Source organism: Xyrauchen texanus, chromosome 25 (genome assembly GCF_025860055.1).
Source record: "Xyrauchen texanus isolate HMW12.3.18 chromosome 25, RBS_HiC_50CHRs, whole genome shotgun sequence".
Classification (NCBI taxonomy): domain Eukaryota; kingdom Metazoa; phylum Chordata; class Actinopteri; order Cypriniformes; family Catostomidae; genus Xyrauchen; species Xyrauchen texanus.
The window spans coordinates 16483455-16499907 of NC_068300.1; the positions used below are offsets into that span (position 1 = coordinate 16483455).

The following is a 16453-nucleotide window of genomic DNA, read 5'->3' on the forward strand; positions in this document are numbered from 1 at the left end:
ATAGCAGTCAACTTTAACAGCCAAATATTGCAGTAAGAAATTTTATAATTGCCCCTCTGAGCTTGCCCTTAACCTATAAAGTTCACAAGTACCAAAATTGGAGAATTCCACTTTATGGCTGGATGATTCACATCATCACTCTTTAAAAAAGGGCAAAAGAAAAACATCCTGAAAATAAGCGCCTAGAAAATAGAGCCATAAATAACATGGAGAGCAATGGGTTTTCCTTTAAATAAATACCAATCAGGTTTATGTTGAAAGACAATAGAAAACGTAGCCCAGATATGCAGTTTACAGTATTTATAGCTGTAATATCACCGTGCCACCACCGTAATTTCATGCCCCAATGAGAATGGCAAGGTCAAAGCAAATGCTTCGGCTGAGCATCTGCTAATATGGTGACTCATAAACAGGCTGCGCGTGTATCAGGTGCTCCAAATAATACAGTATAATGAAATACAGAATAGCTTTCCATTATTGTTTCTTTTTACGGTGTCGTCATTAGATGTAATTTATGTCTTAAAAACATTAATCTACTAGCAGGTTGATCTGAAATAGGGGTCCTAGGGGTCATTCCACAAGTTTTGAAAATGTAATTTTGTGTCCTTTTTCCTTTCATATGTAAAATTCACTCTTGTTTTCCCTTCTTTTCAATTGGATCTCAAAGGTCTTTCATGTGTCGTGCCATTTTGTTTGTAATAAAGGCATCAGAGGAAACGAAACAGCTGAGTGAGTCCAAAAATCCCTAAGAAAAGCAGACATGTTAATGAAATTGTATGCATCTTATTTTGATGCATGGCAGCCTCCTTTGTAGTTGCACAAGGGGGTGCTATTTAAGCATTCAAATTATATTAGAAATATGTACATATTTGTTAATTTCATCCTTAGATAATGGCACGTTCATTCTAAGGTGAACATAGGAAAACATGAACTTCCAGAGAGCGTCTTTTCCACTAGTTTGAGTGGGAGGAAATGAGAGGGGGCCTCCAAGTTGCATTCAATAGTCTGCCACCATGCAGTCTGGTGTGGTCAGATGAATAGGGAGTCCTGGGACACATTATTGCTTATTGGACAGTACAGACTGACTGCACCAGCTCAGTACATGGCGGTGGCTGCTTCCTGGCTCTTTGAATGCCATGCAAGACAGGATGACCAATATTTGCCTTCAATTATTCAAGATTTTTCAGGGCCATTTCAACCGCCACAGAACCTGCCCTTCCACTCTGTTTAGGAAAAAAAAAATCCTCTTAACTTTGACCTCAACCAAGAGATTTCTGCAAGAGAGATAAAACTCAGGATATGGTCATTTTAATGGAAATGGTGGGGGTATAATTTTTTTTAAGTATCATTTTTGACAGTAAAGGGAAATATGGTTTAATGTAGAGAGAGATCTATGTCATACATTATGGATATTACACAGCATTTGTCGCTGTGCCCTCCTGCCACCTCAAGTGGAAAGTTGTGCTGTTTGCACAATTTAGAGCTGATACCTCATTTTTCCTTATATAAAAAAAAACTTTAGAAATGCAATAAAATTACTTTTATAAAATGGATAGTTCAGAATCAATTCAGATTGAAAGTGGCACATTTTCGGAGCTGTTGCAAAATCGATGATAAACTCATATGGGTGACCACACACTCTGTATTAAAGTACCAAGTTGCAAAAATTCTTGTTAACTGCATACAGCCTACAGTTAGGCTAATGAACTATATTAATTGGTGGAAAAATTGTTTATTCAAATTTTAATTATTAATTTAAGTCTTGACTGAACATTGGTGTATTTTATCATATTTATATTGCCGTCATTAAATAAAAGCAATAAGCCACTCGAGGCAGTGTGTTTCAGTGACTTTACCCCGGTTAAGGGGGTTAAGGCCTCTTGTGGCTTATTGCTTCATTAACCTCTGGTTAAAGTTGCAACACTATAGAAATTTTGGCCTAAAGCCAGCATTTTTTTTAATAATTGCCGATATTACAATGTAAATCTTGTTTTGCCAGTTAATTTTTTTTTTAACTGAAATCAGGCATCAGAATCCTACAATGTGGTAAAGATTGTTAACTGTGGCATATAAAACGAGCTTACTGTTTAAATGTGAAAAATAAATAAAAATAAGGCCTTAAATATTTGTTTCCAATGTCTAACCTAATCAGATCCTTACGATAATTAAAAAGAAACACTAATATTGTCCAATACTGATATAGTAACCAATATGTATTATGCATTCCTACTTCATCTTTTGGTGTCTGTGTTCTATTGTATTGTTTTTCTGTGTTGTTAATGCTGCTCTATGAAGTTTGACTGTGATTTCATACCCAGCCGACAGCAGACAAGGCTTTACAGGCTCAGGCTCTGTTCTCTGCCAAGCTCCCAGCTCTCTCTGCTCTATTTAAGCACATGTGGCACTGGCATTTACCACATTTATGATGTGTGTATTACAGTACAGAAACAGCTTGCTGTCTGCTCTTTAAACAGCTGAATTTGGAGCAAAGCTCAGCCTTTTGGCTCCCTGGCAGGCAGCCGTGCTGTATGAAAGCATGTGGAATAGAGTAGAGGAATGCCCAAGGGGATATCTTTAGTAAACAGCGAGAGAGAGACTAAATACGCAATGACAGACGTGACACACTCCAGTATACTGTGGACAAACAAAGGTCAGAGTGAGTATGTGTGTGTTCTAGGATACAGTAGATTTATTCAGTTGATATGTGAAATGTACAGTTTAATAGAAACTCAAGCCTTTTTAAACCATTGGCTCTAAATGGCGATGTTAATGCATTTGGGTTTTATGTGCCAATTGTAGAGGAAGCCTATAATGTTTTCTCTTATTTTATGTGTTCATTAAATGTCAGAGCACAAGTACATTCAACTAACAGGCGTTTTCCGCTTCTGTCTGCACTGTTACTTTGTTTAGGCCCACACTGAGTTGCTTAATAATCATGACAAGATACAGATCAATGACTATGTGCAGTATAGCTGCCTTTTTGCCACAAAAGGAAATATTAATATTAGATTTTTTCCCTCCTCTTCTGTCATTTTCCATCAGGGACCACTATGCAATTTAATCACCACTAAAATCATTAAAAAAGATCAGAAGATTAAATTATATTGGCATTTTGCAAAATTATGTAATACATTTACATTACAATGAAGAAATTAAAATAATGCATTTTATCTGTCTGGGGCTTCGCTAAGTTCTACCTGGGGAAATATAGCAGCAGGAAATGGACAGGCTCTGTTCTGGAGATCTGAATGTAATGGACAGGCGCTCAGAGCTTTGTACCTCCAGAGCTGCTCCTTTTGGCAACATCTGCTGCCTATAATTCTATTAACCCAGTTTTCCAAGGGTTTTAATGATTAGAGTTATTTGCAAGTTTCTGAGGACAGGCAAGGATACACTGTTTTATATCACAACTTTTTCAGTGCCCTCCCACTCCAACTTTTTCAGCACCTTTGGTTCTGGAAGTATTTTTGCCATCCATTTTCTCCATTGGTATAGCCAAAAATTATTTAATACAGAATTCTAGGCCAAACCATTGAGCTTTGAGATGAATCACAATATTACATTACTTTTGATTTGAAGAAAATAAATATTTGAAAATCAGAAAAAAGACAATAGTACAAGACTTAGCATGGTTCAAGTGGGCTTAGGGAATTAATTACTGTTCCACCAAACATTGCGAATACAGTAAACAAATTAAAAACGACATCACAAAATAAAACTATGTGTGTTTTGTCATTGATTTAAAGGAACAGTTCACCCAAAAATGAAAATTCTTTCATCATGTACTCACCCTTGTGACATCCCAGTTGTGACTTTCTATCTTCTGCTGAACACAAACAAAGATTTTGAGAAGAATATCTCAGCTCTGTAGGTTCTCACAATGCAAGTAAATGGGTGCCAAAAATGTGATGCTCCACAAAGCACATAAAGGCAGCATAAAGTAATCCATAAAACTCCAGTGGTTAAATCCATACCTTCAGAAGAAATGTGATAGGTGTGAGTGAGAAACAGATCGATGTGTTAGTCCTTTTTTACTATATAATCTTCTCCCTGCCCAGTAGGTGGTGATTTACACAAAGAATGTGAATTGCCAAAAACAAAAGAAGAATGCGAAAGTGGGGATTGATAGTAAAAAATGACTTACATTTTGAACCGTTTCTCACCCACACCTGTCATATCACTTCTGAAGGTATGGATTTAACCACTGGAGTCCTTGTGGCCTCCTTTCGCTTGCATTGTATGGACCTAAAGAGCTGATATTCTTCTAGAAATCTTTGTTTGTGTTCAGCAGAAGAAAGAAAGTCATACACATCTGGGATGGCATGAGTGTGAGTAAATGATATGTATATAATAAATTAATTTGAAGTTTTATTGCAAAATCAGTAGGTTGAGAATGTAGAAAGGCTGAATTGATTACGTCATTCGCAGTGCTTCATGGAATATCTCTTCAGGTTTAATAAACACGATTTTGCACGCTATACACGCTATATTGCATCAAGGTCACTAGAACTTTCATCCTAATGTGTTTCTAGTAATTTCTGAAGTTTTCTGCCAGTTGTATGTGTTTGAATATATTCCACATTACATCCATGCAGGTCTGACTGATGAGGAGGTAGAGTTGGCCATCCAGCGTTCTGGCGGTACAGAGGAGCCACTGGCTCTCAGCGTTCCAGGACCCTCACATATCACCTACCCCCTTCCGCTGGCCCCTGTCCCATACAGTGAGTATTGCTGCAATAACTTTTGTTTGGATAGGTGGTCTACCCTGTAACCCCTCCACCCATCCCCTTACTGTATATTTTCCTTGCCAATGTGCTCCTTTAACATGACTCATCTAGTCTAGTAGATTTTCTCTGACAAATGGTGCGTGACTATATTAAATGAGTCCCCCATTGAAGACGTCTCCTCTGTGCTCCCATAATCCTGTTTAAACCTAAGACTATATATCAATTCAGAACAGGTCAACTGCACAGAAGTCGCAGCTAGGGAAAGTGCAATATTGCGCAAATATTTTTATAAGCATCCGAAAAAATATATCAAAACAGCTATTATCTTAATGGAATATTCCGGGTTCAATACAAGTGAAGCTCAATCGACAGTATTTGTGGCATAATTTCGATTACCACAAAAAATGTCAACTTGTCCCTCCATTTCTTTAAAAAAAGCAAAAATCGAGGTCACAGTGAGGTACTTACTATGGAAGTGAATGGGGTCAATTTCTGGAGGGTTTAAAGGCTAAAATGAGAAACTTATAATTTTATAAAAGCACTTACATGAATTACGTGTATTATTTAAGCTGTAAAGTAATTAAAAGCGAAAAAATATTTGCTAAGATGACTACGGTAACCTGAAGGAAGAACAAACAGATGCGTGCACATGCTTTCATTGAGTTGGGCTGCGTATCTTCACATAATGACAAAATATGATGCATTATATTTTGATTATTTAATCTTTTATACATTTTGTAACAGATTATTTTATAGCTGACGATAATAATGAATAGACAATACACTGGAACAACAAGACGCAATGCAGCAGCCAAAGACGTTTGTCAGACATGTTATTATATATACAGTTATGTACATGTCATTGCCCCTCGAGTAATTGTCGAGTACAAAATGCCCATTCCTAGTGGCTATATTTTGAAACAGTGAGTATTTTAATGTTTACGGATTGGCCCCATTCACTTCCATCAAAAGTGTCAAAATTGTGGTAATCAACATTATGCCACAAATGCTGACAATTGAGCACTTGTATTGAACCCAGTTAAATGTATTCCTTTAAACCAGTGGCAGGGCCTATATATGCCTTGCAAACTTAAACATTTGTTTTTCAGTGATACAGTGTTGCAAATTCTGCTTATTTAAGTATGCCAACAAGGTAAAATTACCAAGCCGGCTAACATTGGTAATGTTTTGTCAAAATTGCTATAGTGAAAGCATCAGTTAAAATGGGTTTAAAATTATACAAGCAACATAAATATTTTTTGTATCTTAATTTTCTTGTCTGTTTGCTTTAGTTTTTTGTTAAAAACTTATATTTAGAAAAAATAGAAAAAAATATATTTAGAAAAAATCTCAAACAAATATTCTGGGACATATAATAAAACATGTTGCTTGCTTGTGTGTGTGTGTGTGTGTGTGTGTGTGTGTGTGTGTGTGTGTGTGTGTGTGTGTGTGTGTGTGTGTGTGTGTGTGTGTGTGTGGCGTGCGCGTGTGCGTGCGCGTGTGTGTGCGCGTGTGGGCGCGTGTGTGTGGGCAAGTGTGTGTGGGCGCGTGTGCATGTGATTTTTTCTTTTTTAGTGGTGCCAGTGAAAGTATTGGCAGGACATGTACAAATTTGAACTACTGGTCCAACAATAAGAAGAAACGAAACTTATTGTTGATCCCTCAGTGGTTTTATTTTTATATGAACCACAGTGGCTGTGGTTCCCATTTGTGTAGGCATGTAATTAATTCCACTATGACAGGAGATATGATGTCCGCTATGTTACGACAATCTACCGAGTGTGGCCTGCGTGGTTAGGCCAGGAAGGGCCTTTTTCCAGCCTGTATCTTTATTACCTCTGCGGGTTATGAGCTCCAGGCCGGCCGCTGATTTACCAATCCTGAATGAAGTTCGCATAATGCTTAACCTGTATGACAATGATTCCAGATGTATTCCACCCTCATTTATTGCCACTCTGTCCTTGACTCTCAGCCATCTCATGTTTTGTAATGAAAGCGATGTTGATGGGATGGCCGTGTAGTTAGGCTCCAGCCCCACTAGAGTGGGGGGGTTTTATATCAAAACGGCTATGAGAGAATGGCATAATGAGTGGAGAGTGAGGAGATGTTCACGTAGGTCAGGCTGGAAAGAGTGGGTCCCTCTCTCTGATGTCCTTGTTATGGTGACGATGCATAGAGACCTGCATCCATCTCTGTCGGAGTAATGGATACACTGATCTCTATTTTCAAGCAGCAGAAGGACAGTAGAGCCTTCTCTGAACCCAATAAATTTGAACGGAGATTGGAAAAAAGGGAATGGAGGCCATGCTCACACCTTAAGTGACCAAATAAAAAGCAGGAATGGAAAGTGGAGGTGGAGGGGGTACAGAGGTTGGAAGAGGAGCTCAGTTTGGACCTTGGTTGAAGTAGGGGATCGGTCAGGGACAGTTTAGCTCAAGGAATCTGAATTTACCCAAACCACCATCATTGGAGTCCTACACGCCATACACTTCGGCAAGGACACTTGTGAAATTTACTTCTGTTAATGTGGTGTTTACAATTGAAACAAAAGTGACAATGTGTCAGAAGTTATTAAAATGGAAGTTTTAGGAAGCTGCTGGTTTGCTGATGTTTTTAATTTGCTTTCAGGCGTAGAATGCAACCTGAAATGAGAAAACTTGACCTTGTGGTTGACATGTAGAATTTTGCTTGTGTGAAATTTTGATCTAAAATTATTACTATTCAGTCTATTCAGTTAGACATTGTCTCTTTTTTACATCTTTTGTTACATCTGTCAAACCTTAAATAGCAGCAAGTCCAAATTACAAGTTTTAAATTACACATTTTTTTATAAAACATTTTAATGAATTAGCTAGCAGTTCCAGGATAAAGGATTTAAAATTAAAAGTATTTAAAAAATAAAATCATATATATATATGATCTCCTGAGATTTTCACAGCAGTCTCTAGAGTTTATTCAGAATGATGCCAAAAACATCCAGTGAGTGGCAGTTCTACACCTTGTTGATGAGAGAGGTCAGCAGAGAATGGCCAGACTGGTTCGAATTGACAGAAAGGCAGGAAAGACTGTTCAATTGTAGCGAACAGAATAGCATCTCAGAATGCACAACAAATCGAACCTTCAGGCGTATGGGCTACAACTGCAGAAGACCACGTCAGGCTATTTATTAGGATCATAGTGTTCCTTATATAGTGCTTAGTTAGTGTAATACTCATCTCTTGTGCCCTTAGCATGCCAATGATTACAACTCTTTTGGCACTTATTCTTACGGTTTTCAACCCTTTCCCTATTCAAAGATGTTTTTGTCACTCATGATTTTCCACATCTAAATGTGTCCAATAATAGGCGGGTTACCAAAATTAAGTTAGTAGTATTCAGCTGGTCATATAATCTCAACATGGCTGCCTCCATGTAGAATAAAACAGCTTTTTCTAGGCCTCTTGATATGTCTAGTCTTCATTTCATAAGTACATCATTTTAGAAATTTTTGTCAAAGGTACTGTTCATTTCTTCATCTGTAAACTCTTTTACTTGATAAAAAAACAAAACAAGTGTTGCTTTGCTAGTCAATTAGAGAGCCTGCCTATTTGTATTCAGTAGAGCAGATTCAAACAAATTACAGTAACACACCTGTTCCACAGACCTTGCTATGTTACAAAATGGAGCATTTTGTATCTGACATGTTGACCTGCCAAAGCCAGGCTTGCTTTAATTACTTCTCTGCTTGGTGTGGCTTTAAACATTTGCATGATAATTTATCCTTACTTTCTGTTGGCAGATCCATGCCAGATTGCATCCATTGAAACGGCTTCTCCTGCTTTTGCAAGCTAGCAAAAATTCAACTTGATGCTGTAATGTAAAAACAATGTCAGTGTTGAAACACTTTCTCCTCTCCCAGCTTAATATGCAGAAAACTGGAGTTAAGACTTTAGTAGGTTGATTTCCCTGTAAACACACTGTGCCCCTGTCAAAACATTGCTCTCTTTGTTAGAGCAACTGATCAGTCTGACACTGCAACATTTACTCAACCAATGCCATGAAACTGGGGCAGGGCTATATGTTAAAACCCGTGATCAGGGCTTGACATTAACGCTTGTCCGGGACAAGTGGATTTTTTAAGGTGCAAGTGAAAGAATTTTACTTGCCTGGCCGGACAAGCAAAAAAATAACCACCTATATTTGTGATAGCCTTGGCCTGTGTCACTTATTAGAAAGTTAATATTCTTAATCTGTTGTCAAAAGTAATCAAGAGCATGCAATTTTATAATCTGCAAGCGATCTAGTAACAGCCTCGCCCTGTTTGATTGACAGGCGGCTTAAGTGTGTGTGCTGAACATGCGCGTGTGTTCCGAAAATGCTCATGCACGCCTGAATGGTCAGATGCATTTAAAAATTCCACCAAGATGCCCGTCTTGGTGAGGTATTCATGTAAACACAGGGAGTGATGTCTAAAGTAGGGATGCACCGATCCTGACGTTTTTAAACGGATCGGGTATCGGTCTGACGAGCCCGATCCAAATCCGATACTGTGTGTTAGTCATGTTCGTTGCTGTCAAGTTCAATAAATGACATATAAGAACCATAAAAAAACAATTAAAGTAGTTCATAAGACTCGTGCATTTTATTCATAGCCACTTGAAGACGTGTGATAGCTCTGTGAATCACAAAAGGCTGTGTTTAATAAGTAAATATATAAAATGCACGTGCAGCTCCAGCGCGTCAGTGAATGGCTCTGCTCTGTTTACACACACACACACACTCCTGGCTATTTTTAGCCTTAACGCGGTGCGCAATATTTGAGGGCTACTAACAAACCACATCTCAGATGTAGATGCTCAATAGTTCGGTTCACTTATAATATGCATTTAGACAGCACCGGAGGTGCATTTTACAAGAATTTTAATAAGAATCTAATTAAACTACTGTGAACTTGCCTACAAACAGGCACACATACAGGATTCCTGGAGAGTTTAGAATGTCAAAATAAAAGCATGAGGGTTTAAAAGTTAAAGGTGCATGAGTATTATAATATATCATTATTTGTTTACAAAGTTGAATGGGTGTGAATAGAAAGTGAGCTGATATCTTACAACTAAATTTAACAAAAAAGAGTTCCAAGTCCTTTAAAGTCCAGATACAAGTCGAAAAATGTTTGCAAATTTTTTTTTATAAATACAAAAACGGCTTCATGTCCTGATGACATATACTGGAATTACTGTTAATTTTGCTGCTACATTATCAAGTATACTAGTTAACAATAAAGTGTTTCTTAATAAGCTATACATTTATATTGAAATAACGTATAGTTACAGGTTTGTGTTTCTTTACATATTAAAGAGCACACCCAATTAGTTCCACACAATAATGTAAAGATATTCTAAACTGTTTATGCAAAAAAACACCACTGGTATCGAATTGGGATCGGTATCGGCCGATACTGAGATTTCCAATGTCGGAATCGGATCGGAAGAGAAAAAGTGGTATCGGTGCATCCCTAGTCTAAAGTGAACGTAAACTGCAGAGAAAAAAAAAGAGTATTTGTGTTAAAATATGTGACTTGTAAGTATAAGTATAAATGTAAGCCTATAGAACTGCTGCCGTCTAGTGTGTCATTATAATTATCAAACGATTATAAGAAAATGAGAAAACATTTACTGCTCTTGACTGAGTAACTTTAGTAGCTTTAAAATGATTAATGTTGTATAATCATACAGTGAAGACCAGTAGTAGTAATTTCATTCTGTTTACTTGAATACTTGATAGCCTACTGCTATAAAAAACATTTAAAGCTGTAATACAAGAACAGAATTTTAAGACTATTTTTTTTTATCTATTTCTATTCATTGCTGGGTTTTTATTGTTATTTTATTACTGACTGTTTACAAGTCTTAAATAATTTGAAACCACTACCAACTACTACAATTTTGGTATTGTGATAATGTAAAGCCTTTATTGTAAATGGCAGATCTTGCTGCAATAACATGATGAAAAAGTTTATCTCATTCCATAGAACTATGAGCATCCCTGTTGTAAATGATGGTGATGAGGGCTTTTGTTTATTTGACTACCATATGTAAGATAATAATTATCAAATGACAATAGCCTCCTCCCCTACCCGGTGCAGTTTATATTTATGTCGCAGAGAATTGAGTTGATTGCATACGTACGCTATTAGCTTGGGCATCTGTCTTCATTTTTGAAAAATATACAACATAAACTTTGACATGTTACATGAGCATGTAACTTAAATGTCCTTTTTCTCTCCGGATAATTAACTTTTTTACTCGGACAAGTGAATGACCAATTCACATAACAAAATGTTGAGCCCTGGGTATGACTTTATATTTGTTTGTGGAACACAAAAGTAGAAATTTTGAATTAATGACAGCATTTTTATTATTGGCTAAACTATCCCTTAAATAATCAGAACTTTATAGCTGTGTGTATATATGTGTGTGTGTGTGTGTGTGTGTGTGTGTGTGTGTGTGTGTGTGTGTGTGTGTGTGTGTGTGTGTGTGTGTGTGTGTGTGTGTGTGTGTGTGTGTGAGCGTGTATTTATCACTTTGTGGGGACCAAATGTCCCCATAAGGATAGTAAAACCCGAAATTTTTGACCTTGTGGGGACATTTTGTCGGTCCCCATGAGGAAAACAGCTTAGAAATCATACTAAATTATGTTTTTTGAAAATGTAAAAATGCAGAATGTTTTCTGTGAGGGTTAGGTTTAGGGGTAGGGTTAGGTTTAGGGGATAGAATATAAAGTTTGTACAGTATAAAAACCATTATGTCTATGGAAAGTCCCCATAAAACATGGAAACACAACATGTGTGTGTGTGTGTGTGTGTGTGTGTGTGTGTGTGTGTGTGTGTGTGTGTGTGTGTTCTGCTGGGTCAACGTCTCTCTCTGAAAATGAGTGTGAGGAGGAACTCTTTGATGTCGCCTTTTATTTCCTGAAAGTACTCGCTGTGCTTATGTGACATTCACACTGCATCTCACCACTAGTGAACACTTGTTCAAGCTCTGAGCAGAAGCCGTGCAAGTAATCATTTAAATTATTCTCATTTACGTTTTTTCAACATCACAATTACCCTTAACAGAGTGATTTCCCCCTCAAATATTGTAAGTGGGACTTTCCGTTATACTCAGTCATAGCTGATAAAATTGGTAATTTTATGTTTTGCCGTAATGTGGTACTTATTCTAGAAGATCAGATCTAGATTACGCTTCTTTTAGTCAATTTTCCACAGTCACATGAAATGAGATAATTAGTTTGTTTCTTTTTCTTTTAATTCTCCATCTCTTCTCTTCTCAGAGCAAGAACATTCATTTACGTATATGTCTATTGACTTCAGTCATGATAGATGGCATATTTAATTTGACGTAAACAAAAATGAGCCTGTGAGGAATAAAAGTACAGTCTGTTCAGTATGTCATATTGTCTTAAAAAATATTCCAGGTTCAATAAAAGTTAAGCTCAATCATCAAGCATTTGTGGCATAATGTTAATTACTACAACACATTTTTGGACTCGTTCCTCATTAAAAAAACAAAATCACAAATCGAGGTTATAGTGAGGCACTTACAATGACAATGAATGGGGCCAATCTTTGTAGAGTTTAAAGGTGCACTCAGTAATTGTTTGAAGTATGTCGAATTGGCTTACAGTGGCTTACACTGACACCTAGTGGCCTGGTGCTACATCATACAAACACAGTAGTTTTCAGTTACTAATGTCATTGTTGAAATTCACTATGCGCAGTAAACCAGGATTAATTAAATTCATGAATGAAAGTGTCCAATAACAGGGCAGTTACTGAGATTAAGCCTGTAGTATTCAGCTGGTCTTGTGATGCTAAAATTGGCTGCCCCCATGAGGCGCCCTTGCCCCGTGTAGAATAAAACAGCTTTTATTAGGGTACTGATAAGACTGAACTCTTCATCTCACATGAGTGGCTAGTGATTGTATACATGTTTCAAAAATACAATTCATTTCTTTAGAAGAAAAACCTTTTAAATGAGGACAAAAATTAATGTGTGCACCTTTAAAGGCAGACATTTAAAGCATGAATGTTATAAAAGCACTTAAATTAATTCTTCTGTTTAAACTTGTGTATTATTTGAGATGTAAAGTTTAAATAATTTTTATGGTAGTTTTAGTGTTTATGGCATTAAGTTATCATGGCAACGAAGTTGTAAAATTGGATATAACTTTGCACAGAAAAATCATGTTAACGCAATTATTGTTTGCATCTTGTGTCTATACTTTTGAAACTGAGTTTTTTTACATTTACAGATTGACCCCATTTACTTCCATTGTAAGTGCCTCACTGTAACCCAGACTTCTGCTTCTTCTTTTTTTCTTTTTTTTTTAAAGAAAAGGAGGGACAAGTAAATCAAAAAAAAATTGTGGTAATCAAAATTATGCCAGAAACGCTGTTGATTGAGCTAAACTTCTATTGAACCCGGAACAGTTGACACATATTTTGGGCCTCATTCATAAAACGAGCACAACTAATTTTTGTGTATATTGTACATAAAAACATTCTTACATAAATTGTCCATTTGAACAAATTTCTTTTTTAAGTAAAGCATAAACCATACTTGCGTATAGTGTCACATTGAACACATTTCGGTTTAAATCATTCATGAACCATTCTACATAAATTGTGGTATTGATTTTTTTTTGTTTTGTTAATTCTTCATTAAAAAAACACATGTAAATGTGCGTAATATGTGTGTCAATTGTTGCATTGAATGATTTTCAAAAAATTTGTTCGACTCGTTTCATGTATGAGACCCACTGAATGGGCTGCTCCCTCATATCCAGTTTTTTGATCGCATTAAGTTAAATATGGTGTCTACCTTGACTAGGGATAGCATTTCTTGAGGTTTGGCAAAATCGTGTATGTTTCTCTTCAGATTCCCCTGGATACAGATGGAGAGACTACGGTGCCTTGGCTGTAATCTTGACAGGAATGGCCTTTGGCTTCCATCATCTTTACCGGGTACGTGTCTGTGCTACCAGAAATCTCTTTTCTCAAAATGTGTTAATCATAATGAGAACTCAAGCCTTTCCCATCATTTGTGTGTTGCATTGAGGTTGAGCTCAGTAAGCCCAGTGCTGTGCTTGGTCAATATGTCAAACGTCATCAGTATGAACTCATCTCAACCCCTACATCTCCACTTTCTTTTCTCATTCGGAAAAACCCAGTATCGCTCCTCACACTGCTGTCTAAATACACTGTTAATCACCACACAATTTTGTATGTGGGCACAGATGGGTGCGAGGGCCATCAGGCCCCATCGAGTGGAGGAGAGACAGTGCCCACAGGGGCATGTAGACTTTTGTTTTATAAGAGAATCAAAAGGGAAAACTGGCCCCTTAGAGAGCGTTTGCAATGATGGAAGATACAGAAGTCCCATGATGTCATGATTAGGATGCATGTTTTGTGTGTACAATGGATTGGGGCTGTCTGGTTATTGCCATGCCCATTTGGCGTCAGAAAATAGATTTTTTTCTGCACTTGGCCACTTCAGTTAATCTCTCTGATGCTCTCAGGACACAGGCCTATAAAGCCAGTCCTCATTTACAGTAGCCCACATGACTGCTGTTATGTACACTACCTGTCAAAACTTTTGAAACACTTGACTGAAATGTTTCTCATGATCTTAAATTTTTTTGATCTGAAGGCTTAAATGTTTGAAATTAGTTTTGTAGACAAAAATATAATTGTGCACCATATTCATTTATTTCATTATAAAACTAAAATGTAATAATAAAAATTGATGACTTGGAGCAAATAATAAAGAAAAGAAGCCAATAAGTGCCCAACATAGATGGGACTCCTTCAATACTGTTTAAAAAGCATCCCGGGGTGAAACCTTAAGAAATTGGTTGAGAAAATGTCAAGAGTACATTTCTGCAAATTCTAGGCAAAGGGTGACTACTGTGACGATGCTAAAATATAACACAGTTTTGATTTATTTTGGATTTTATTTAGTCACAACATAATTCCCATATTTCCATTTCTATTATTCCATAGTTTGGATGACTTTACTATAATTCTAATATATGAAAAAAGAAATAAAATAATATATATATATATATATATATATATATATATATATATAATAAAGAATAAGTAATTGTTTCAAAACTTTTGACCGGCAGTGTATATGAGGCTCCAACCCGCTTTCATTGTAACACAGGAAGTCACAATTTAATATTCTGAATGTGAAAATGGAGATTTATACACATATCATATCGCTTCAGAAGACATACAGTATATTGAACCACTGGAGTAATATGAATTACTTTTATGCTGCCTTTATGTGCTTTTTAGAGCTTGAAATGTCTAGTCCCCATTCATTTGCATTGTATGTACTTACAGAGTTAAAATACTCAAAATCTTTGTTTATGTTCTGCTAAAGAAAGAAAGTCTTTGATGGCTTGTGGGTGAGTAAATAAGATAATTTTAATTTTAGAGAATAAAATTTAGAGTTTCGTTTGAGGTACGTAGAAGAAAGTGAAGCAGATGTCCACAAGCAAAGCAGCATTTTCTGCTTGTTTAATTCTCTATAATTAGGTTTTCTGTGCTGTTCTTAGACTACATATTTTCAGCAATTTCCCCATGTTTTCTGTGCAATCGCTCATGGAGATTTGCGCACCATTATATAAATTATTTTTTCCCCCCATTTGGGTCTTTTATTATGGTATGATACATCTCTGATAACCCCGCCCCCAAACACCCCGTAATGTCAAAACCGACTGTGATTGGTCGCTTAACATGTCAGTTAGTTGGCTTGTCCTATCTAAATGGGGAGTTCTTGGCCAATTGAAGCTGCTGTAGATCCCAGACCTATGCCTGGGATCATAGATCTGGCTATGCGAGACTAACGAACCCCTAACATGCTTGTTAAACTTTTGTGCGTAACTCATCCAGCACCATTCGTGTAATGGACATGAGGGATACCCCAAATTGTCTGGCTTATTAAGAAGAGATGTAGCGTTACTTTTCTAGGCAATCAGATCTATGATTTTAACCTGGCATTTGAAAATCTGGGAAAAATACATATTTAGTGACCAGAATATCAGAGATTTAGGGGTGGGCATTTGAACCCATACTCATCCACCTAGCAACCACTCAGAATACCCTTGCCACCACCAAGCAACTGCAGGGCAATGCACTAAAAAAACACTTTAGCAACATCATAACAATACCCTGGCAACCACCAACAACACCCCTGCATTGTGGAAGTTTTTAAACGGGCAAACACCACTCACTTTTCCTTCAGAAAATCTTACAGTCTAGATCTTTTTACTCTTTCTCTCCTTGTGACACTCTCTTAATATTTTCAATATTTTGCTCTCTGAAACACACACACACACACACACACACACACACACACACACACACACACACAAATACAGTCTGTGGTTCTCAAGTCCCCCGTGTGCCTCTCTGCTGTTCGTGGGCTCTGTGCCCGTGGCTGTGGTCATGGGGAGGCGCTTTCCCAGTGCGAGTGCTCTCACTTCTGTGATGTCAAAGAAACAGCTCACCAGTGCCACCATATGCCCTGTCCTCCTCCTCCCCTTTATTTATGCTATAGGACACATTGCAAACACAGCTCACAGCAGCTCTCTTATTAGCTACCCTGGTGTTGACTCATTTAGATTTTTTTCAACTTAAAAGTGTTTATTACTTATGCCGGTGTCAATAATGCTTG

At 37.1% G+C, this 16453-nt stretch overlaps 1 protein-coding gene across 1 annotated transcript in view; it reads left to right on the plus strand.

Moving 5' to 3' along the window:
- The first annotated feature begins 2607 nt into the window (after nt 1-2607).
- LOC127619030 (peroxisomal membrane protein PEX14-like) overlaps nt 2608-16453 on the plus strand; it is a 41223-nt gene continuing 27377 nt past the window's right edge. Inside the window, exons 1-3 of the mRNA XM_052091756.1 lie at nt 2608-2650; nt 4596-4721; nt 13646-13731. Of these exons, the coding sequence (XP_051947716.1) occupies nt 2608-2650; nt 4596-4721; nt 13646-13731 (255 nt within the window). The remainder of the gene's footprint in view (nt 2651-4595; nt 4722-13645; nt 13732-16453) is intronic.